This window comes from Borostomias antarcticus (assembly GCF_949987555.1).
Source record: "Borostomias antarcticus genome assembly, chromosome: 14".
Lineage (NCBI taxonomy): Eukaryota > Metazoa > Chordata > Actinopteri > Stomiiformes > Stomiidae > Borostomias > Borostomias antarcticus.
In genome coordinates this window covers 3,577,854-3,602,853 of record NC_140247.1, presented here as the reverse complement: position 1 = coordinate 3,602,853, position 25,000 = coordinate 3,577,854, and the positions used below count along the sequence as shown (strand labels likewise).

At 47.7% G+C, this 25,000-nt stretch overlaps 1 protein-coding gene across 1 annotated transcript in view; it reads right to left on the bottom strand.

The window, feature by feature from the left end:
* LOC311317958 (teneurin-2-like) overlaps positions 1-25,000 on the bottom strand; it is a gene marked incomplete at both ends in the record, with an annotated part of 184,904 nt that overhangs the window by 51,802 nt on the left and 108,102 nt on the right. The window contains one exon of the mRNA XM_084449114.1: positions 2,925-3,125. Coding sequence (XP_084305240.1) covers positions 2,925-3,125 — 201 coding nt within the window. The remainder of the gene's footprint in view (positions 1-2,924; positions 3,126-25,000) is intronic.

Here is a 25,000-nt window from a genome sequence, read left to right as displayed (position 1 = left end):
AATGTTAGTGCTAACGGTAGCTGTTGGTGGCAAAAGCAGTTAGCTAATGTTACAACATTCTGTAGCTATTTTGATGCTGTTGGTTCAACTTCTGTTTCTTAGGCATAACCGAAGGCAAACTCAAACTCCCATTAGCAGCAAAACAGCTACATGAAATCATTGTAACGTTAGCTAACTGCTTTAGCCGCCGACAGCTCTGTTCACTAGAAATCGCTGTGAATTGTGGGTATTTTGTAGTGGATTATAGAGTGTGTCAGTGAGGTTCCACCAAATTAGCTTAGGCTTTTTAAAAAACAACAACATATATTTCAAGAATTCAGTCATGAACCCAGCTAATAATTCATCAGAGGAATCGTGACCAGAAGTCCTTATGATAGAAGCCAAAAGTCCATATGATATCAACCGTTAGTATTGAGAAATACTATACTACCCACAATCCTCGAGCGGTGTTGTTACCGTGGAAATGTGTACACTGTCGACGGTTGGGCGCAGGCTACCGAGTGACTGACGTTTTTCATTCATTCTTGATCTAAGAAGGTTAACAAGGGTTCTTGCTAATGCTACTTATCCAATGCTATTATTAAAATGAGTAATGCTTTATCAATGTGATCCACCGCTTCCTCGCCGACGCCTTCTCGGGGAATGAGAACCGGTGGCAACGACGGTCATCCGAGCGGTGAACGCAGTCCGGAACAAAGCATGGCACCACCGGCTTTATGACGGCAAACGCATTAGCTAGCAAACGTTACACGCAATATTTACAATATACACACACAACACAAACTAAAACACAAACACTTAACAATGACAAAGATAAAATTCATGAAGAAGCAAGTTGGAATTCTGAAGCTATTTGAGAGATGAGTATCATTCGCAATGGATGTGTAGTTTTATTCACTCTTACAATAGGCTAATTATGTACACAGTGTTGTACTATAACCTTTTTTTCATTTTCCCCCCAAAAAGGTCACGATTCATATGATGAATAATTAGCTGGGTTTGTGACTCAATTCTTGAAATATAAGGATTTCAAAAAAATTATTAATTAACGATGCAATGCTAATGTTGTGGAACTCCCCCCCAAACAAACAGGGGAGGTCACTGACACGGTCTATTGTGAATTAATTTAACCGTTGAGAATTCAAACCATGGAAAAAAAAGGCTGACCTTATAGGGAATAGGGAATGGTTTTGAATGGAGCTACAACCTCTCTCTCTCTCTCTCTCTCTCTCTCCCTCTCTCTCTCTCTCTCTCTCTCTCCTTGTTACTTCCTGAGGATTATCTCTATGTATTCGTTTTCTGCCGGGGCTCATTTCCTGCCCAGCGTCCATTCTCTGCAGGACCCCACACACACACACACACACACACACACACACACTGGCAGGGACACGCATACAATAACATGCCCAAGCACACACGCAGATACGCAGATGCCAACACACACATACCCCCCCCGCCCCCCCTCCCACACACACACACACACACACAGGTGTCACACATGCACTTGTGCAAACACCAGCATAACAAAGCATTGTAGCAGTGCTTTTCTGCTGTTCTGCCTAATGCCTATGCTTTTTAGTCTAGCGTGCGTGGGTGCGTGTGTGTGTGTCTGTGTGTGTGTCTGTGCGTGTGTCTGTGTGTGTGTATGTCACATGTGCACAGAGCCAGCATCCCTCTCTAAAGCCATTTGGGCAGAGTCAAACGGAAAAACAAGCCAAAGGCTTTCTGCAACCATTAGACCAGCTCTGGCTTCCAGACATGGTAATGTGCAATTTCATCTAGTTGTCCTCCTTCCCCAGCCCTCCAACCTCACAGTGTGTGTGTGTGGGTGTGTGTTTGTGTTTTAGCAAGTCTGTGTCCATTACGGTGTCAGTGCCGGGGTGAATTTATTTGCTGTGTGGTTTCTACGCCCATGATTGATGTTGCTCCAGCAAACAGTAAAGCTATTAGAGGCTGATGTAACGTCATTTTAAAAGCCTCCTAATCACGTTGCTCTTGAACCCGGCAACCCCGCCCCCGCCTAATGAAGATTTATACTGGATCAAAGGAGAATCTAACGCCATTAACAATAGATTGTATTCCACCAAAAATCACATTAGGAGTTTGTCCTGTCCCCCCCTCCACCCCTTCCCCTCTTGCCTGGCCTGGCTACTAAATATATCCGCTGATTACACAGTTTTGGTCCACGGAGAGAGAGAGGGACAGGGGAATGGAGAGAGAGAGATGACTGTTTCTATTTCTGTCTTTTATTTTTATATTTTTCATTTGCTTTGGCAAGACAAAATGTTTCCCATGCTAATAAAGGCATTGATTTGAGAGAGAGAGAGAGAGAGAGAGAGGAGAGAGAGAGAGAGAGAGAGAGAGAGAGAGAGAGAGAGATGTATATATAGTGCTTCAGATCTCTTCCAGGAGATCAAACAGTGAGATGACAGATCAGCTGCTTGTCTGGTCTTTATTGATCCTCTAACTGGCTCTGGGATCCACACCTCATCCTCTAACTGGCTCTGGGATCCACACCTCCGCCTGCAGCCTCAGTCTGTCACTGACATAGTACTGCTTCAGTACCACTCAAATAACTAGACTCCAGCAGTGTGTGTGTGTGTGTGTGTGTGTGTGTGTGTGTGTGTGTGTGTGTGTGTGTGGTGTGTGACATAGCGTCTGACCAGAGTGGGGTACATCGCAGGGCAGGAGTGATGGAGTGATGAGGTTAACGAATAATCGAGATAATGATGTGATTGATGGAGAGAGAGAGAGAGAGAGAGAGAGAGAGAGATAGACAGACAGAGAGGATAGAAAGAGATTGAGCAAGGGAGAGAGACAGAGAGATAGATGGATGGAGAGACAGAAAGAGAGAAAGAGAGAGAGAGAGAGACAGAGAGAGAGAGAGAGAGAGAGAGAGGGAGAGAGATAGTCAGCTCTCTTACCGGAGGAGGGGGGCTGGGCCCGGAGCAGGAATGAATCATCTGGGCGGGGCTCCAGGTGAGAGTGGGAGGAGTTTTTATCCAGCAGGGGTACCTGGCACTCCCTGATTGGTGGAGACGGGCCGGGGGAGGGGTGGAGGGTGGCGGCCGAGGGGTGGGAAGGGTGGAGCAGGGACGAGGAGGAGGTGGGCGGGAGGGGGCGACCTGCAGAATGGAGGGAGAGAAGGAGAGAAGGAGAGAAGGAAGGGTGGAGTTAGACAAACATGGCAAACTGCGTGGTAGAATGCTGTCTTGAATTTACTAACGTACACACACACATTCCAACGCATACACCCACAAATACACATTCCAACACACACACACATACACACACACACACACACGCACACACACACACACACACACACACTTTCCTATGAGCGTAGCCAGGCCTACATACAGCACCGACACAGTGCGTTCCTCTACTTTCACGACTCAGACTAAAGAAAGTTTGGCGGCAGCAGCTTAAAATAGGGGACCTCCTGGGACGAGAGGGGGGGGGGGGGGGGTATGGACACCCCCAGCCTCTCCCTGCCCACTGGGAAGGGCTGGGGAGCACAATCTACTCTACTCTCCAAAGGTTTGGAATCAGGGACAGAGAGGCGCAATCTAATAACTTCTATTTAGAGACCTCTCTCGTAATGCAGAACAATTATTTCGTCCATATTGGCCGCCCCTTCAATCAACAAGGCGGAGAGAAGGAGGACAGGAGAGGAGAGTTAATACCCCGGCTAATTAAACATTCCCTCCGTTCTAGTCTGCCATCATAATCTCTTCTTTTGTGGCTTCAGTTCAGTTGATGGCCTCAGGGCCGCCCGTGGATGTTTCTCAAGCATCCTCGTCAATAAAAAATCTATTTTCATTTTCAATCCCAGGATACATCATGTCCTCCACCTCCTTGGTGAATGAATCACTGCTCTTGCTTATAACCCACTCCATAACACACACACACACACACACACACACACACACACACACACACACAAAGAGCAGAGGAAGAATGTGTGTTGCCGCTGGTGCTTCCCTGTCCTTGCAGCCTTTGAAAAGTAACTTTACTTCTGTCTTGCCCGCTCTCTCTTTCTCTCTTCCTCTCCCTTTTACTCCCTCTCCCTCTATCCCTCTCTCTTTCTGTACTAGAGGGAGAAATACAATGAAAGGAAGGGAGAGCGAGCCTTGAGACGTTGAGAAAAAAACATGAAGAACTGAGAGCTGATTCCATTCCATTGTTTCTCACTCTCTCTCTCTCTCTCTCTCTCTCTCCCTCTCTCTCTCTCCCATCCTCCTTCCTTGCCCTCTCCACCTCTCTGGGATGGGGGGTTAGCGTAGCAGTTAATGGTGGGCCGTGTTCCGGTGTGGAACAGGAAAGGCCACTGATCTGATCCGTCAGCACAGTTATGGCCTCGGTCTGTCTGCGGGGAGGGGCTCTGTCGGACCACCCTGGTCACTAGCGGAGGAGGAGGAGGGAGGAGGAGGAGGAGGGAGGAGGAGGGAGGAGGAGGAGGGAGGAGGGAGGAGGAGGGAGAGAGCGTCTGCTGCTGTGTGATGGCAGACTGTACGTATCTACGTACAAACACAGCGCTCTGGAGACCTCAGCAGAAGAACCCTCCGCACAAAGGTTCACGACAAAACCCTCTTGAGGACCGTCACAGTTTCCGGTCCGTAAAGCGAGCAGCCCAGAACGGTTCTCTCCCAGAACGGTTCTCTCCCAGAACGGTTCTCTCCCAGAACGGTTCTCTCCCAGAACGGTTCTCTCCCAGAACGGTTCTCTCCCAGAACGGTCCTCTCCCAGAACGGTTCTCTCCCAGAACGGTCCTCTCCCAGAACGGTTCTCTCCCAGAACGGTGCTCTCCCAGAACGGTTCTCTCCCAGAACGGTGCTCTCCCAGAACGGTTCTCTCCCAGAACGGTTCTCTCCCAGAACGGTTCTCAAGTGGAACAGCAGCTCTAGAGAGTAGTCTTTTTTCTGTTCCCTTGGAAAAGAGTGCTATATATATAGAGAAAGGGAGGGTTAGAGAGAGAGAGAAGAGAGAGAGAGAGTTTCAGGTCGTGTAGTTGCTGACCTGCGGTCTCAACAGAGGGGGTGGAGGGGGGGTAGGCTTGCGTCATGGCAACCAGAGGACGGATTGATCGTTCCAGTTAACAGCACCCAAGAGACTGCTTCTCTACTGTTTGGCTGTGCGTGTGGTCATCAGCAAAAAAATAGACGGATAAACAAAGCAAACACCAAAGCTAAGAGACAGAGAGAGAGAGAGAGAGAGAGAGAGAGAGAGAGAGAGAGAGAGAGAGAGGTCAAAGGGGTAAACTGGTGCAATTCGGAGGTGATAGAAAAGGGAGGATGAGAGGAGGGTGGAGGGAGCTGGGAGGGAGAGAGAGAGCCGTGAGAAAGGGATGAAAGGCTGAGAGTAACAGCTGAGAAAGAGAGGAGTGATAAATAGCTCAAAAAAATTTACCTGAGAAGAAAGAAACAGAGCGGGCACGTAGGAGGAGAGAGGGAGAGGAGAGAGAGGGATGAGCAGTAGGAGAAGAGAGGGAGAGGAGAGAGAGGGATGAGCAGTAGGAGAAGACAGAATGCAGGATGAGAGTGATGGAGAGATAAAGGAGAGGAGAAGAAAGAACCATGCACCAAAGCAATTGATCTGAACGGATCGATGGCTTCATTTCGATTGGTGGTGGGAGGCGGTCAGGTTATTTGCATATTGCTCTAATGAGCATGTTGGCGACGGTGCGCAAGGAGTGTGTGTGTGTGTCTGTGTGTGTGTGTACGCACGTGTGTGTGTGTGTGTGTGCGCAAGTGTTGGGTTATTAATATTTAAAATTCTAATTACAAAAAAGGAAAAGAATGGCACTAAATGGCCAAACGCAATTACAGGACCTTAATCTCCTAAGCCTCAGTGCTGAGGGGCGTCGTTGACTCAGTGGCTTCTTGCTGCTATATTTCTATAAAGGTCAGTTGAAATTGCTTTGTGTTATTAGAACCAAGACCTGGACCCACGTGATCCTCAGAGATTTCTGCTTCACAACTCCCTTCAATCCCCCTTTCTCTCCCTCTCCTTCAATCCCCCTTTCTCTCCCTCTCCTTCAATCCCCCTTTCTCTCCCTCTCCTTCAATCCCCCTTTCTCTCCCTCTCCTTCATCTCTCTTTCTCTCCCTCTCCTTCATCTCTCTTTCTCTCCCTCTCCTTCATCTCTCTTTCTCTCCCTCTCCTTCATCTCATTCTCTCCCTCTCCTTCATCTCTCTTTCTCTCCCTCTCCTTCATCTCTCTTTCTCTCCCTCTCCTTCATCTCTCTTTCTCTCCCTCTCCTTCATCTCTCTTTCTCTCTCTCCTTCATCTCTTTCTCTCCCTCTCCTTCACCTCTCTTTCTCTCCCTCTCCTTCATCTCTCTTTCTCTCCCTCTCCTTCATCTCTTTCTCTCCCTCTCCTTCACCTCTCTTTCTCTCCCTCTCCTTCATCTCTCTTTCTCTCCCTCTCCTTCATCTCTCTTTCTCTCCCTCTCCTTCATCTCTCTTTCTCTCCCTCTCCTTCATCTCTTTCTCTCCCTCTCCTTCATCTCTCTTTCTCTCCCTCTCCTTCATCTCTCTCCCTCTCCCTCTCCTTCACCTCTCTTTCTCTCCCTCTCCTTCATCTCTCTTTCTCTCCCTCTCCTTCATCTCTCTTTCTCTCCCTCTCCTTCATCTCTCTTTCTCTCCCTCTCCTTCATCTCTCTTTCTCTCCATCTCCTTCATCTCTCTTTCTCGACCTCTCCTTCATCTCTCTTTCTCTCCCTCTCCTTCATCTCTCTTTCTTTCTCTCTCTCTCAATTTAATTCAAACATTACCAAAGCAAGTGAAAAACATGAAAACAAAAGAAAAAAAAACAAACAAAAAGTAAATAAGACTTTTTTTTTTCTTTTAAAGAAATAGCGGAATTAAGAAAGCTCCTATGTACAGTGTTCAACAACCTTCAACTAGTTGAAGTATGAAGGAAAAAGTATATATATTAGTTGCATTTACAGATGGGTTACACAGTGTGTGTATGTGTGTGTGTGTGTGTGTGTGTGTGTGTGAAAGAGAAAGAGAGAGAGAGCCAGAAAGAGAGAGAGAGAGAGAGAGACGCGTACGCATGCTGTCAGACTGGTGTGTTGTGTTGTATCGCTCATGCTGAAGATAAAGCGTTTAGCATCTATTGTATCTTTAGATAAACTCCATCTGCTGTGAAATGAAGTTATTGAGACTTGACTCAGTGTGTGATCCACTCAGTAGCAATGACTCTCGCCCCTCTCTCCTCCCTCCTCTCCACTCACCCTCTCTCTTCTCTCCTCTCTTTCCTCTCCTCTTCTCCTCTCCATCCCTCTCACCTCTCCTCTCCTTCCATCCCCCCTCCTCTCCATCCCTCTCTCCTCTCCTCCGCCCCCAACTCTCCTCTCTTCGGGCTCTCTCCTTACTCTGTCCTTCCCTGTCTCTGAATCCATCCCTCTTTCCATCCCTCCGTCAGCCTCCCTCCCTCCATCCATCCTCCCATCTGGATGAGGTGACAGCCTGGCAGGTCATCACAGAGAAGAGGAGAGGAGAGAGGGGTGGAGAGGAGAGAGGGATGGAGGAAAGGAGAGGAGAGAGGGGAGGAGAGGAGAGAGGGATGGAGGAAAGGAGAGGAGAGAGGGGAGGAGAGGAGAGAGGGATGGAGGAAAGGAGAGGATAGGAGAGTGGGATGGAGAGGAGAGGAGAGAGGGATAGAGGAGAAGAGAGGACAGAGAGAGGGATGGAAGGGAGGGGAGAGAGAGAAAAGGAAAGGAGAGAAGAAAGTGATGAAGGAGAGGTGAGAGGGATGGAGGAAAGGAGAGGAGAGAGGGGTGGAGGGAAGGAGAGGACAAGAGAGAGGGATGGAGGGGAGGGGAGAGGAGAGAGGGATGGAGGGGAGGGGAGAGGAGAGAGGGATGGAGGGGAGAGGAGAGAGGGATGGAGCGACAGCTGGAGCCTAGTCAGACAGAGAGAGACAAATTACCCTTCTAACGAGAGCCATTCATCATCCCTTCACCCCGGCTTACATCCATCCCTCTCTCCACACCTCCGTCTGACATAAACAGCACCACTGGACTGCTCACAGTAAACACACACACACACACACACACACACACACATAAATTCAAACAAGAACAGCCACACACACAGCCACATATAATTGGACTTGTCAGTTTTGGCAAAAACACAGATTCAGGGGGAGAAGAGGAATATGTTTAGAAATGGAGATAGGCAGAGTGGAGAAGAGACCCCCAAACACACACACACACACACACACACACACACACACACACACACACACACACACACACACACACACACGCACACATTTTGGCAAATGTGCAGACTCATTACCATGGTTGCAGCCAGCACAGATGTTAGAGCGAGGGGAAGCTGTCAGTCCATCAGTATGTGTGTGTGTGTGTGTGTGTGTGGGGGGGGGGGGGGTGTGCGCGTGTGTGTGTCTGTGTGTGTGTAACTCTGGCTGTCAGTGATCTGAGGGCAATTTAGTGATGACAGCTGCTGACACAATGGGGCCTTCCGCTCTATCTAGACAGAGCGGTAACTCTCTCTCTCACCTCCTCCTCTCATCCTCCTCTCCTCCTTCTCATCCTCCTCTCCTTCTCTCATCCTCTCCTCCTGTCCTCCTGTCCTCCTCCTTCTCATCCTCTCCTCCTCCTTCTCGTGTGTGTGTGGTTGAGTGTGTGTGTGTGTGTGTGTGTGTGTGTGTTTATTTAGTCACATCTGTCATACAACAGTGCTGGAGTGTAACTAGAACCCATTCTTGCTCATCCCTCTCTCCCTCTCTCTGCTCCTCTCCTACCTCGTTCTCTCTGATCCCTCTCTACTCCTCTCGTTCTCTCATCCCTCTCTCCTTCTCTCTCTACTCCTCTCCTCTCTTGTTCTCTCATATCCCTCATTCTTTCATCATTATCTCCTTTTCTCTCATCCATCACTCCTTCTCTCCCCGCCCCTAATCAGTCTGGCTAAGGAAACAAGTTATAGTATAAGAAAAGAGAGGGATGACAGGGAGAAAGAGAGAGAGAGAAAGTGAGAGAGATGAGATGAGAAACCACAATCATTTTACATAATGAACACAGTTAGGAGTTTAGAGGGAGTTCTCAGCTCAAAGATGGGGGATTACTCATCCTCTCTCTCCTCTCTCTCTCTCTCTCTCTCTCTCCTCTCTCTCTCTCTCATTTATCTTTGATGTTTAATTGAGTGTCTGGCTCTGTCTGACTCCACCTCTCCTCTCTGCCCCAGATCTCATCCTCCTCTCATCTCTTCATGTTGGACACACCATCTCATACAATACACATATACACACCATCTCATACAATACACATATATAACCATCTTATACAATACACATATACACAGCATCTTATACAATACACATATACACATCTCATACAATACACATATACACACCATCTCATACAATACACATATACACACCATCTCATACAATACACATATACACACCATCTCATACAATACACATATACACACCATCTCATACAATACACATATACACAACATATCATAATTGATGAAAATGGCTGTTTTTTCAGAGAAATGTCGTTTTAGCCTGATCCTGTTAGCTGTTTTTAATTATGATGACTGACCCCTGAGTGTGGCTGTCTGCTCAAGTTTTTTGTAAGAAACGGTGTCTCCCTTCGCATAGACAAACATCCCATATGAGATAAAGATGACATTCCAAGGTTGGTACATTCTGTGGACAACAGCAATTGTTGTGGTTTGAGATAGAGACCTGGGCGCCGAACCATCGGCCGGTTATCTCGCTACAAGGCCATAAGCTGCAGAGAGACCAGACCAGTCCAGACCAGTCTGATCGGGGAAGGGGGGGGGGGGGGGGGGGGGCGGGTGGAACGAACTTTTGTTCGTTGTGGTTTGTAATGCCAAGGTATCTGCAAAGGTGCTTACATTGTTTTGTCTTGTGAAGTACTTCCCCTATATGTTTAGCCTTTAGGGAACATTTCCTTAAAGAAGGTTCCGTCCACATGAGATAGGGTGGATGATGATGTGTAGCCTTTTAGGAACATTTCCTTAAGGAAGACCCGCCGGATTCTGTCCTGGGGTTCTGTCCTGGGGTTCTGTCCTGGGGTTCTGTCCTTGGGTTCCGTCCACATGAAATAGTGTGGATGATGTGTTAGTTTTAAAAGAAGACCCGTGGGGTCGGGATGATTTTGTGGTTTATGTTTATTGTTGCATATGGAAGCTATATGTGTAAATATGTATGCCTGGGCCTAGATATATACATTCTAGGGAAGCGTTGTTGGTTAGGTCACTGTGATAAAATCAAACTGTGTGTGACCCAAACCTTATCTGCTTCAGCGGAGCACTGGAGCCATTCTCTCTCACTCCCCAACTCAGCACCTCCCCAATCAATCAATCAATCAATCAATCAATCAATCAATCAATCAATCAATCAATCAATCAATCAATCAATCAATCAATCAATCAATCAATCAATCAATCAAAGCTTTATTACAACAGCACAAGAGTCAAAACTACAGTAAGCCAGTCGCTTGACTACCAGCGAGAGGGAGAGCAGGCTAGGGAGGAGGAGATAGAACACCCGTCAATGATCGGTCTGAGGTTTGTCTCATCTTACCAAAGTGAGCCCGTCCCACTGCAGGGGGCGGGGCTGGAAATGCCATCAGATGAGGACAGTGATGATGAAAGATTAGAGGAGGAGCCCGAGTTTCCACCCCCTCCACCCCCTGACGAGCTCAGGAGGCAGAGGAGGGATCGTAAATGTGAAGCACTGCCACCAGCTGCTTCAAACTTGCGCCCCCTACGATCGGGAGGTGGTACTGTAGTTGCAGAGGGTAATCTTGAATGCTGGTCAGCTAGTGTGAAACATCCAAGCGATGTAGGTGATGTGAACATGGCTCAGGCCAGACACCCGTTGATCGGTGACACTCTAACTAAAGCAATCACCACCAAGGTCAGGAGAGTAGAGTTGGTCAGGGAGCTCATTTGAGGCCATCAGCCTGCCAAAAGAGGTGACTGTGATTAAGGTCAGAGGACACACTCGTGGAGACCCCCCCGAGAGTCGAGGTAACACTCTGGCTGACCAAGCAGCAGAACAGATAGCTCGAGACAGAGACCATACAAGCACATTTGTCCTCAGTCCAACCCGCACCCCCGTATCAGATTGATACTATCACTGACATACAGGTGATGAAGGCGGACACTGAGGGGGGGGGGGACTTGGATGGAGAATGGGGCAAAATGGACTGGCGAAAAGGTCAGAAATTGGTTGCACCATAACGGTTGCTCCCTTATCTGGCAACACAGATTCACTCCACTGTTCTTACCATCTTCAGAGTAGTGGACTCAGACTGAAAGAATGAACCGTGTCATCAAGGAGAGACTCACAAAGTCATCAGGAGGGCGTGCTTTGGCCCAACGCTTTGAGTCTCGTGCTTTGCTCCATTCGAGCAACACACAATCGGGAGGCGGGCCTTAGCCCTTCCGAGGTCATCTGTGGCAAGCAGATGTTCAACTCGCTAGTGAGGTGTTGAGTGGTTACTGTGAGGAATTGAGCATGGCTGTGGCCAGAGGGCCCACAAACAGGTGCTGGCAGCATGGAGCGAGATCCCCGAGGGGGGACATGCTCTAATCCCAGGCCAGTACAAGATGATAAAGAAGTTTTCAAGAGAGACATTAGATGCGAAGTGGGAGGGTCCTTATCAGATCTGGCTCATCACCCACACAGCAGTTAAGGTAGCAGGGAAACCCAATTGGAGCCCAGCTAGTCAATGTAAGGTGGTCGCGACACCTGACACAGATTAAGATGAGTACGTCTCAAAGTAAACGTACCCTCATAGATTGGATAACTTGTAGAGCCAAACACTCCAGACTAACAACATCGTAGCAGGGTAGCTTCAAGCCTAGCACCCCAAAATCAGGGACATTGTGATGCCTTGTGTAGTCTATGTTGCGTATACAGTACGTATTTGCATTACGTTCATGAGTGCTACAATATGCACGAACAACGTGCAACGTTCATGAACTCTAGTAGGCCTAGGCCTGCTTTTCAGTATGATGTCTCATACCTTATTATATCTATTTATAATACCTCGCTGCTATGAAAATCCACATTTCCCATCCTGGGGAATAATAAAAACTATTCTATCCAATTAACCATATTCCTAGATTAACCATATTCCTAGATTAACCATATTCCTAGATTAACCATATTCCTAGATTAACCTTCACCCCAGCAACAGATGTTTTCGGTGGCGTGTCTATGTCCTTACGTCTGTATGTCAGCAGAATTACGCAAAAACTACTGCAGCGATTTTCACAAAACTCACTGGAAGGGTGTAGCATAAAATAAGATTACGGGGTGTGTCAACGAGCTGCTCAAACACAGCTGGCCATTCACCACCATTCATTTTTTGGACCAGGATTATGCAAAAACTACCAGATCGATTTTCATGAAACTCGGTGGAGGGATGTAACATGGGCCAACTAACAATCCATTAAATTGTGGAGTGGATCTGAATCATGGGGCGGGTCCACGAGCCGCCCAAACATGGCCGGGCCGGCCATTCATGTGGTTCATCTGCATTCTTTATTTTATTTTTTTACTAGGATTATGCAAAAACTACCAGACAACTTTTCATGAAACTTGGTGGAGGGGTGTAGCATGGGCCAATTTAGAACCCATCCAACTTTGGTAAACAGAGCATTCAGCTGTGGAGGTTAGTGCTCTCTGAGCATCATTTCTAGTTCCACATATATCTACAGTATATCACTTTCAGTCACAGCCTCAAGTACATTCATTGCAAGTTGAATAGCGAGTTGTGGATGGAAGGTGCCATGATAAGTGAAGGGATTATGCAAATCCTGGAATTGCCTCTTCACATACCAATCTGCTTTGCTCTAGCTTGGAAAAATAATAATCGCCCAAAAGAATAATGCTGCATGTGTAATCGCAGAATAACTATACATGCTTAGAAGAGCAAAACAATTCCTGGTGTTTGACCCCCAGGCCACAGAACCTGCCAGTGATCTGCGCCAAGCTCTCAGCATATTTACAAACAGACATTATTTGGATAAACTGACCATATATTGGAAATCTACTTTCGTGCCTGAAACAATATGAACACTTCGTAAAGTGGTAGGATATTGAAAATTTGGCAATTATTTGTTTTTCTATAAAGTAATGTATCTACATAAAAATATTTAGTTCAAACATGACTTTTGACCCTTATTTGGAAGTTACTGTACTCTGCCTTTGCATTGTCTGCAAATAATGAGTCATACCAAGGCAAAAGGCAATAACTTCCATTTGATCAATCAATTGGTTGATGATCACTATACAAAATCAGTATATGATAATAATGATAACATCTACATACAATCTACTGATCATGGCACAATTAGGCTTGATGTAATATAAACATAAATATAATATAATGTAAATGAGTATGAATTAATGTGTATTTGAAGGCATTACGAACTCTTAGGACCTATTTAATACATTATGACAGGGGTGCCCACACTGTCATGGAGATCTACTCTCTGGATGAATTATAATTATATATCTAATTATTTAACCTGTGTAAACCATTCCAGAGAATGGCTGTGACCACAACATTATGAAGATCAAAAGTAAAAAAGAGATATCAATTCAGAGCAAACGTGATTAGATGTTGTTGTTTTTTTGACATCACAAACGTCAACATCCGTTCGGTCAACAAACACACATTCTTCCATGTGGAGGATAATTTTTTGCAAACAATGTTAGTTAGACAATGTTGAATGCAAGGATTACAACCAACGCAAGGATACTGGACTCAAAGACTTGCGTTTTGTATTGAATTGAATGAATGCCAGTAGGATAACCAGTCAGCCTGTCAAGAAAGAATAATGGATTTAACGTTTTGAACGCAGCGTACTCAAAACAGCTGTGGATATAATTTGTCGGTGTTTGCAATAGATTTGATCAGGTTAAAGAAAAGGTAGGCAATGTTTATCTTTATTTAGGCCTAATTGTGAATCGTAAGTGCTGGACATGCTGCGTGCGTGCCTGTGATTAGGCTAGGAGGTGTGTCTTACTCGCACTTGGGCTATCACAATCCGCCAAGTTTGTTTTGCTGTCGAGCGTTCAAAGGCTGACAGGAAAAAAAAAAAAATGCATTCATTGCTTATGATTTACGATAACGTATAACTGGCAAGCATAGCTTGTTTCCAATGCTCTGTTTGCATTGTTCTGATCGTATGGGAGCAGTATTGTTTCTCAAGTTATAACCTAGCTAGCTAAAGTGGGTGTGTCAGAAATGTTTCGGTGACAGATATTATACAAAGATAGAACTGTAACTTGAGCGCAGTAAACAGTAAGTCCATGTTGATGCACATCAAAACAAAGGCAGAGCAGCCGACCGTATCGCAAATCGAACGTTGAAGAGTAACTGAAGTTACGTTCTTCTGCCTTGGCTTCTGTAGCGCTTTTGGAAGTTAAGGTAAAGTCAACCCACTATTTTCTCAAAAAACAACACAATTGACTCAATATACTTGTCGACATGACAAAGTAGATGCTTAATGTCCCAAAAATGACAAAAACTCATTTTCTACCAAAAATGAAGTTACGGTCTTTTGGCTTTGTAGGGCAGAGTAGAACTAGCACATTCATTTTGAACCATGATGAGGCTCTAGCTGTGCATTGTCGAAAAATAATGCACACCTGTCCAGCCAATCAGAATGGAGTATTCACCAAGGCCATGGTATAAGACGATAATAACTGTCTACTTGCCTCTGCTCTCTCCTCTCCTCCCTCGCTCCTCTCTCCACTCCTCCCCCTCTCCTCTCCTTGTCCTCTCCTCTCTGAGTTCTTTTCCATTGGAGAGAGAAGACTGAGGCAGGTGAAAATGGGGAGACACTCGACCTTCAACCTCCCACAACATACAGTACGCATCCCAGCCCCTATTCTATATGGCCTAATTCAAACATGCTAGCTCACTGGCAGACATAGGACTGTGTGTGTGTGTGTGTGTGTGTGTGTGTGTGTGTGTGTGTGTGTGTGTGTGTGTGTGTGTGTTCCAGCAGGATTAGGATTCCAGAGCATGGTTGATTGTCCAACCCTGACTCCACTCTGCCATAGAGTCTGCATTTCAGTATTACCATATAAATGACAGCCATGTTGTTGCTGTTGTTGTGGACTGATGACATTGTTATGAATTCCACATAGTGCCTCTTATTGGAAATAATCTGAATATATAGCCCCCCACATTATTTATTAAACACACACACTCACACACACTCTCTCAGTGTGTTTGTGTGTGTGTGTGTGTGTGTGTGTGTGTCCATTCACATGCGTGTGTGTGATTTGTTTCTCAGCTGAGATGTGCTGTCTATGTGAGGTGAGGGTTGCTGAGCCTCCTCCAACAAGAGGTCTAAGCCTCCTATACCATCACCATCTCTCTCACATCTGACAGCTGCTTCCAGAATACCTCCAGCCCAATATATATATATAGAGAGAGGAGGCTTGTCCGCTGAGGTAGAGGAGGACAATCCTCTAGAGAAGAGAGTGATTAAAATATAAATATATGCATTTATTTATTTATAATTAATATTTAATATTATCTCAGTTTTGTTCATGAAGCAGGTTTTCCCTATGTTCGTCTGTCTTGATTCTAGCCATCTAAATATCTAAGATGAGATAAATACTTTTTGAGCTAGAGCCGTCTGAACATGACAGTTCCACTGGCTGGCTATAGCCGGTAACGTTAGCTACGGGGGCTACGAGGTGCATGTCAGGCTACGGCATAGGCAGGCGCGCAGATTGGCTGGGGCAAGGGGGGCACTGCCCCCCCTGGTGGCCAGAGGCGCAAACTGTCGACAACTCGTCCAAAACATTTCTAGAGAATGGGTCGCAATGTTATAGAATTTACATCCAAACACCTTAAACCTTTTGTTCTCTCTCTCCTTTTGTAATTCACCACCTCCCTCAACCGTTTCACATAGATGGTAGCCTCCAGGAGGTCCACACACCTAGAATCTGTACACCAGAATAAACATCCTTTGTCCCCAATTGCCGCCTTTTTCTCATGTCACATGTCTGTACTCTTGGCCACGCCTGCCATTTCATATGACGTACAATGGAGTAGCCAATCACATCCTGGAAGCACCGTACCTGTGTTTTGCTTGAATATAAGGCAGAGCAGGACCCAGGGGCGGCGCTTCTCTGGATAAACCACTCTTGTTGCGTTGTCCAGAAAGTCCTTGCGCTCGTATGTTTTCACAATAAACCAGACTTAACCTTTTGAGCGAATCTTGGTAAATCCTTTTTTGACTAGATCAGTTAAATTCCATTACAGCAACACCGGATCGGAGAAATGCACTGAACAGCCTGGCTCCTGCTTGCGTGAGAATTGATCACTTTGCGGTACTTATTCCTCATCCAGTGATGGATGGGTGGATGGAAAACTTTCAACTGAATGTACATATTGTTCTGATAATTGTAGGCTATAGCAACATAAGAGTGGCAGCTTTGACAGCAACCCAAATGAGCTAATCCCATAGCTGTACCATTGCTAGCTAGCCATGAGCGAACTGTTGGATACTGCATTTGCTGTGCAACGTATTCCATTGTCCAGTTGTCAAATCTATTTGCCAACAAACTGTTTGAGAACCAGCCATGGATGTATTAATAGAGCCAGCACACCTCAGTGTCCCCTAATCAATTTTTTTTTCATATATCACCTAACCTCTCCAGCACCTCACCAATATCAATTCTTTTCTCTCTTTAGAGAAAGTACAATCCATTACAACAACTATTGCTTACAATGTTTTATTGTGGTTTAGTAATATTGTATCATCAATATGATAAATAAATGCTGCATGTAGTTAAAGAAAGTGTTCCGTTCATATGCTAAAATTGACTGTAAATCCACATTTTAAATCTGATATTTTAAATAATAACTGACTAAGGGAAAGTGCCCCCCGGCGCCCATGGGCGGTTCGCCTCTCTTCCTCCTGTCCTCCTCAGTTTTTTGAGTCACCAGCCGCCACTGATATATATATAGATACAATAGTCACTCTCTATCACAAGATTCCATTCTGTCGTATTATGCTTGTGTCGTCCGTGCCGAGACCAGCTCCACATGTATGGTATCAGATGCTGGCTGCACAGCTCGGTCCTCCGGCGCTGACAAACCCCATCTGAGGAGTTGAGTGACCTAGTTAGGCGCCGCTTCGGCAGCGAATGGCCCTTGGATGTTTTTTTTGGGGGGGACGGAGTTTCCTGGTGCAGAGTGATGAGAAAAAACCTCTAGAAACAAACGTCATATCTGTAATAGAAGGGCAAGGGCCTAAAATAGAAAAGTCTAAGATGAAAAAACATGTGCCCAGGGTCACCGTCACCCCCCCCCCCCCCCCCCCCACCTCCACCCCAGACACCGGGGATGTCTGCTCAGACCTCAGGAGAATGTCACACACACACACACACACACACACACACACACACACACACACACACACACACACACATTCACACACACGTCCCACACACGTTCACACACACATTCACACACACACACATTCACACACACACATTCACACACACATTCACACACACACATTCACACACACATTCACACACAAAACACACGTTCACACTCACACATTCACACACACGTTCACACACACATTCACACACAGAACACACGTTCACACACACACACACTCACACACACGTTCACACACTCATTCACACACACACATTCACACACACATTCACACACACGTTCACACACACATTCACACACACATTCACACACATACATTCACACACACACGTTCACACACACACACGTTCACACACACATTCACACACAAGTTCACACACACCTGTCGGAGAGGGCTGATGTATTAGAACACATGTGGGGAGGTGAGAGAGGTCAGAGGTCAAAACCATACCCAGCAATACCCCGCAATACCCACATACCCAGCATGCCAACTGATAGACAGTGTGAGTGTGTGCGTGTGTGTGTGTGTGTTAGTCACACTCCCACAAACACAATACCAGTATGACTATATTACTACTAGATGGAAAGGATATGGAGAGAGTCATTGTTACTTAACTGTTAAAATCATTTTTCTCTCTCTCTTGCACCCACACACACACACACACACACACACCCACACACACACACACACACACACACACACACACACACACACACACACACACACACACAGACAAACACACAGGTACACAAATGCAAACTTAGCACCACTTTGCATCATCCTGACCCAGAGGAAAATGTAGTGTGTGTGTGTGTGTGTGTGGTGTGTTGATAGAGAGAGAAACAGAGAGAGAGAAGAGATAGATCAAGAGAGAGAGCGAGAGAGAGAAAGAGAGAGAGATTGCATGGACACCCATAGCGTGTGCATAAACCCCCTCCAGTGGACTGATGCAACCCTCCCAGGATCGCACAGCAAACAGATTCACACAGCTCAACAAAACACACTCCTTCACCAACACTCCTCCTCCAACACTCCTCCTTCAACACTCCTCCTCCAACACTCCTCCTTCAACACTCCTCCTCCAACACTCCTCCTCCAACACACTCCTCCTCCAACACACTCCTCCTCCAACACTCCTCCTTCAACACTCCTCCTCCAACACTCCTCCTTCAACACACTCCTCCTCCAACACTCCTCCTCCAACACTCCTCCTTCAACACACTCCTTCAACACTCCTCCTTCAACACACTCCTTCACTAACACTCCTCCTCCAACACTCCTCCTTCAACACTCCTCCTCCAACACTCCTCCTCCAACACACTCCTTCACTAACACTCCTCCTCCAACACTCCTTCACCAACACTCCTCCTCCAACACACTCCTTCACCAACACTCCTCCTCCAACACTCCTTCACTAACACTCCTCCTCCAACACTCCTTCACCAACACTCCTCCTCCAACACACTCCTTCACTAACACTCCTCCTCCAACACACTCCTTCACCAACACTCCTCCTCCAACACACTCCTTCACTAACACTCCTCCTCCAACACTCCTCCTTCAACACACTCCTTCACTAACACTCCTCCTCCAACACACTCCTTCAACACACTCCTCCTCCAACACTCCTCCTTCAACACACTCCTTCACTAACACTCCTCCTCCAACACTCCTCCTTCAACACACTCCTCCTCCAACACTCCTCCTTCAACACACTCCTCCTCCAACACTCCTCCTTCAACACACTCCTTCACTAACACTCCTTCACTAACACTCCTTCACCAACACTCCTCCTTCAACACACTCCTTCACTAACACTCCTCCTTCAACACACTCCTTCACCAACACTCCTCCTTCAACACACTCCTTCACTAACACTCCTCCTCCAACACTCCTTCAACACACTCCTTCACCAACACTCCTCCTCCAACACACTCCTTCAACACTCCTCCTCCAACACTCCTCCTTCAACACTCCTCCTTCAACACACTCCTTCACTAACACTCCTCCTTCAACACACTCCTTCACTAACACTCCTCCTCCAACACACTCCTTCACTAACACTCCTCCTTCAACACACTCCTTCACTAACACTCCTCCTCCAACACTCCTCCTTCAACACACTCCTTCACTAACACTCCTCCTTCAACACTCCTTCACTAACACTCCTCCTTCAACACACTCCTTCACTAACACTCCTCCTCCAACACTCCTCCTTCAACACTCCTCCTTCAACACTCCTCCTTCAACACTCCTCCTCCAACACTCCTCCTTCAACACTCCTCCTCCAACACACTCCTTCACTAACACTCCTTCACCAACACTCCTCCTTCAACACTCCTCCTCCAACACTCCTCCTTCAACACTCCTCCTCCAACACACTCCTTCACTAACACTCCTTCACCAACACTCCTCCTTCAACACTCCTCCTTCAACACTCCTCCTTCAACACTCCTCCTCCAACACTCCTCCTTCAACACACTCCTTCACCAACACTCCTCCTCCAACACACTCCTTCACTAACACTCCTCCTCCAACACACTCCTTCACTAACACTCCTCCTCCAACACACTCCTTCACTAACACTCCTCCTCCAACACTCCTCCTCCAACACTCCTCCTTCAACACACTCATTCACTAACACTCCTCCTCCAACACTCCTCCTCCAACACTCCTCCTTCAACACACTCCTTCACCAACACTCCTCCTCCAACACACTCCTTCACTAACACTCTTTATTCAACACACTCCTTCACTAACACTCCTCCTCCAACACTCCTCCTTCAACACACTCCTTCACTAACACTTCTCCGTCACTAACACTCCTTCAACACACTCCTTCACTAACACTTCTCCGTCACTAACACTCCTTCAACACTCCTCCTTCAACACTCCTCCTTCACTAACAGTCCTCCATCACTAACACTCCTCCTTCAACACACTCCTTCACTCACACTCCTCCTGCTTGTGTAGCGTCGCCCCCCAGCCAGCCAGTGAGAGTCAGGCTCCTCCTGTGCCGAAACAGCAGAATGAGATTTTTAATTACAGCATGACCCCGGGTATATTACAACATATTAATGGGGATCGTTAACCCAGTGGTAACTAAGACCCCTCCTCGTTAACTACCACAGGACCTCCTCTTCCAGACACAACCTGTGTGTGTGTGCGTGGGTGCGTGCGTGCGTGCGCGCGTGTGTGTTTGGCGTGCGCGCGCATGCTCGATTCCAGTGTGCGCTTTGAAAGACGGAGGCAGGTGTAGAAACGTTCGCAGAGGGAGCAGACGCGCGTGGGCTGTGGATAAAACATGAACTTGATACTAACTAATCACACAAGAGACAAAGTATTGACCGTTTAATGAGGACACGGAGGAGGTAAGACACAGAGTGGAAGTGCTAAAGCGAGTCATGCCAACCTGCCCACGTTCACATCTGGCGATTGCGCCGTTCTTAATCACTCCAAGTCACCGAGCGATCATTACATAAACCTTCTCCCTCGCATCCCCGAGACGCTTCGAGTCCTAACTTCAACATTCCAACATGGCCCCCTTTGAGAGCGATTTGCACGCAAAAAACCCCACAGGCAGCGCTGCAGGGCAGAGTTCAGACAGCGCTACATCCTGGTATTCAAACCCCCACTGCGACCGGGGGGGTTAGACAGCGCTACATCCTGGTATTCAAACCCCCACTGCGACCGGGGGGGTCAGACAGCGCTTCATCCTGGTATTCAAACCCCCACTGCGACCGGGGGGGTCAGACAGCGCTACATCCTGGTATTCAAACCCCCACTGCGACCGGGGGGGTTAGACAGCGCTACATCCTGGTATTCAAACCCCCACTGCGACCGGGGGGGTTAGACAGCGCTACATCCTGGTATTCAAACCCCACCTCCTTGGCGAGAGCGAGCAGCTCAAGTCGTACAGCCGAGAGAACGGACAATCGCTAGCGCGCCACCGCCTGGACCTGTGTGTGTGTGTGTGTGTGTGCGTGCGGCGTGCGTGCGTGAGTGTGTGCGTGTGTGTGTGTATGTGCGTGTGTGTCACTCTACCTTCTGTTGTCTCCATGTCTGTCAGGAGTGTCTCGTCAGGCCCTCATCGAACGTCACGTCCAACTGAGTCTGACTCTCATCAGCGCGAACGCAACTGAGTCTGACTCTCATCAGCGCGAACGCAACTGAGTCTGACTCTCATCAGCGCGAACGCAACTGAGTCTGACTCTCATCAGCGCGAACGCAACTGAGTCTGACTCTCATCAGCGTGAACGCAACTGAGTCTGACTCTCATCAGCGCGAACGCAACTGAGTCTGACTCTCATCAGCGTGAACGCAACTGAGTCTGACTCTCATCAGCGCGAACGCAACTGAGTCTGACTCTCATCAGCGTGAACGCAACTGAGTCTGACTCTCATCAGCGTGAACGCATCTGAGTCTGACTCTCATCAGCGCGAACGCAACTGAGTCTGACTCTCATCAGCGTGAACGCAACTGAGTCTGACTCTCATCAGCGTGAACGCAACTGAGTCTGACTCTCATCAGCGTGAACGCATCTGAGTCTGACTCTCATCAGTGCGAACGCAACTGAGTCTGACTCTCATCAGCGTGAACGCAACTGAGTCTGACTCTCATCAGCGTGAATGCAACTGAGTCTGACTCTCATCAGCGTGAACGCAACTGAGTCTGACTCTCATCAGCGTGAACGCAACTGAGTCTGACTCTCATCAGCGTGAACGCAACTGAGTCTGACTCTCATCAGCACGAACGCAACTGAGTCTGACTCTCATCAGCGCGAACGCAACTGTCTGCAACACAACTCTCCTGTGTTGCAAGCGCATGTTTTCTCTCTCTACTGCTCCCTCCCTCTACCACCTCTGTTCTTCCCTCCCTCCCCCCTTCTCTCTCTCTCTCTCTCTCTCTCTCTCTCTGTCTCTCTCTCCCATCATCATTATCAGTCTCATGAATTCCCTTTCTCCTCCCGGCATTTCTCCCTCCCTCTCTCGCTCCTTCCCTCCCCCTTCTCTTCCTCTCTCCACCTCTCTCTCACTCTCTCTCCATCTCTCTCAGTATGTTAGCTCCATTAGGAAGCGGTCTCTGAGGGATCTATCAGACACTTTTATCTTTGCAGAGAGGAGAACAGTCACATTGGGTTTGTAACGTCTGCCCAGAGATACGCACGCACACACACACACACACACACACACACACACACACACACACACACACACACACACACACACACACACACCCATATTCTCTCTTAATTTCTTTCTTCTCCCTGCTCCCTTCTCTCTCTCTCTCTCTCTCTCTCTCTCTCTCTCTCTCTCTCTCTCTCATCAGATATCAACATTTTGGGGCTTCAACTTTTCAGAGCTACCCAGTCTCTCAGCTGCTTCTGTCCTCATATATGTGTGCATGTGTGTGTGTGTGTGTGTGTGTGTGTGTGTGTGTGTGTGTGTGTGTGTGTGAGATAGAAAACAAGGAGGAGGGTGGGCATGCATGTGTGTGTGTGTGTGTGTGTGAGAGAGATAGAAAACAAGGAGGAGGGTGGGCATGCATGTGTGTGTGTGTGTGTGTGTGTGTGAGAGAGATAGAAAACAAGGAGGAGGGTGGGCATGCATGTGTGTGTGTGTGTGTGTGTGTGTGAGATAGAAAACAAGGAGGAGGGTGGGCATGCATGTGTGTGTGTGTGTGTGTGTGCATGTGTGTGTGTGCGTGTGTGTGCGTGCGGAGGGTGTTAATTGGCATTCCCAGTGGGGAGCAGTATGAGAGGAGCTCTAGAGGGACTTCACCACCTTCATTACCATCTACTGATCATCCCTCTGCACTCCTCCGCCTGATCCCTCGCTTCACGCTAGCTCCCCATTCTAAGCCTTCTCTCTCTCTCTCTCTCTCTCTCTCCTCTCATTTGTCTTCATCCCCTGTTCCCTCCTCCTCTCACCCAAATGTTTTTTCTTGGTTGACATGTTAGTCTTTTTTTCTCCCACCTCCTCTCATCTGTCACTTCTTCCTCTCCCTGTCTCATTCATCACGTATTATTCATTATTAGTATATATTCTCTCCTCTTTCTCTCTCTCTCCTCTATCTCCCCCTCTATCTCTTCTCTCTCTCTCCTCTATCTCCCCCTCTATCTCTTCTCTCTCTCTCCTCTATCTCCCCCTCTATATCTTCTCTCTCTCTCCTCTATCTCCCCCTCTATCTCTTCTCTCTCTCTCCTCTATCTCCCCCTCTATCTCTTCTCTCTCTCCTCTATCTCCCCCTCTATCTCTCTCTCTCATCTCCATCTCTTCTCTCTCTCTCTCTATCTCCCCCTCTATCTCTTCTCTCTCTCTCCTCTATCTCCCCCTCTATCTCTTCTCTCTCTCCTCTATCTCCCCCTCTATCTTTTCTCTCTCTCTCCTCTATCTCCCCCTCTATCTCTTCTCTCTCTCCTCTATCTCCCCCTCTATCTCTTCTCTCTCTCCTCTATCTCCCCCTCTATCTCTTCTCTCTCTCCTCTATCTCCCCCTCTATCTCTCTCTCTCTCTCTATCTCCCCCTCTATCTCTTCTCTCTCTCTCTCTCTCCTCTATCTCCCCCTCTATCTCTTCTCTCTCTCTCCTCTATCTCCCCCTCTATCTCTTCTCTCTCTCTCTCTCTCTATCTCCCCCTCTATCTCTTCTCTCTCTCTCTCTCTCTATCTCCCCCTCTATCTCTTCTCTCTCTCTCTCTATCTCCCCCTCTATCTCTTCTCTCTCTCCTCTATCTCCCCCTCTATCTCTTCTCTCTCTCTCTCCTCTATCTCCCCCTCTATCTCTTCTCTCTCTCTCTCTCTCTATCTCCCCCTCTATCTCTTCTCTCTCTCTCCTCTATCTCCCCCTCTATCTCTTCTCTCTCTCCTCTATCTCCCCCTCTATCTCTTCTCTCTCTCCTCTATCTCTTCTCTCTCTCCTCTATCTCCCCCTCTATCTCTCTCTCTCATCTCTCTATCTCCCCCTCTCTCTCTTCTCTCTCTCTCTCTATCTCCCCCTCTCTCTTCTCTCTCTCCTCTATCTCTTCTCTCTCTCCTCTATCTCCCCCTCTATCTCTCTCTCTCATCTCTCTATCTCCCCCTCTCTCTCTTCTCTCTCTCTCTCTATCTCCCCCTCTCTCTTCTCTCTCTCCTCTCTCTCCTCTATCTCCTCTATCTCTCAGCCCTTTCTCTCAGCTTGTTTTTCATTCTGCACCGTCATCTCCGTTGCTCCTCTCCCCCTCCCTCCCTCCCTCCCTCCCTCCCTCCACCCCTTCTCCTCTCCTCCTCTGCTTCCTCTCCCCCTCTCCCTCCCTCTTCCCCTCCCTCCCTCCCTCCCCTCCCTCCACCCCTTCTCCTCTCCTCTGCTTCCTCTCTCTCTCCCTCCATCGGAAAGCCGTGTCTCTTCCTGTGGGTTGAAAGGCCCTGCTCCCTGGGGGGGCCTTCACCCCTCCGCCTCTCCCCTCCTCTTCCCCTCCGCCTCTCCCCTCCTCTTCCCCCGTCTCTGAGAGAGAGAGAGAGAGAGAGAGAGGGAGAGAGAGAGAGAGGAGAGAGAGAGGGAG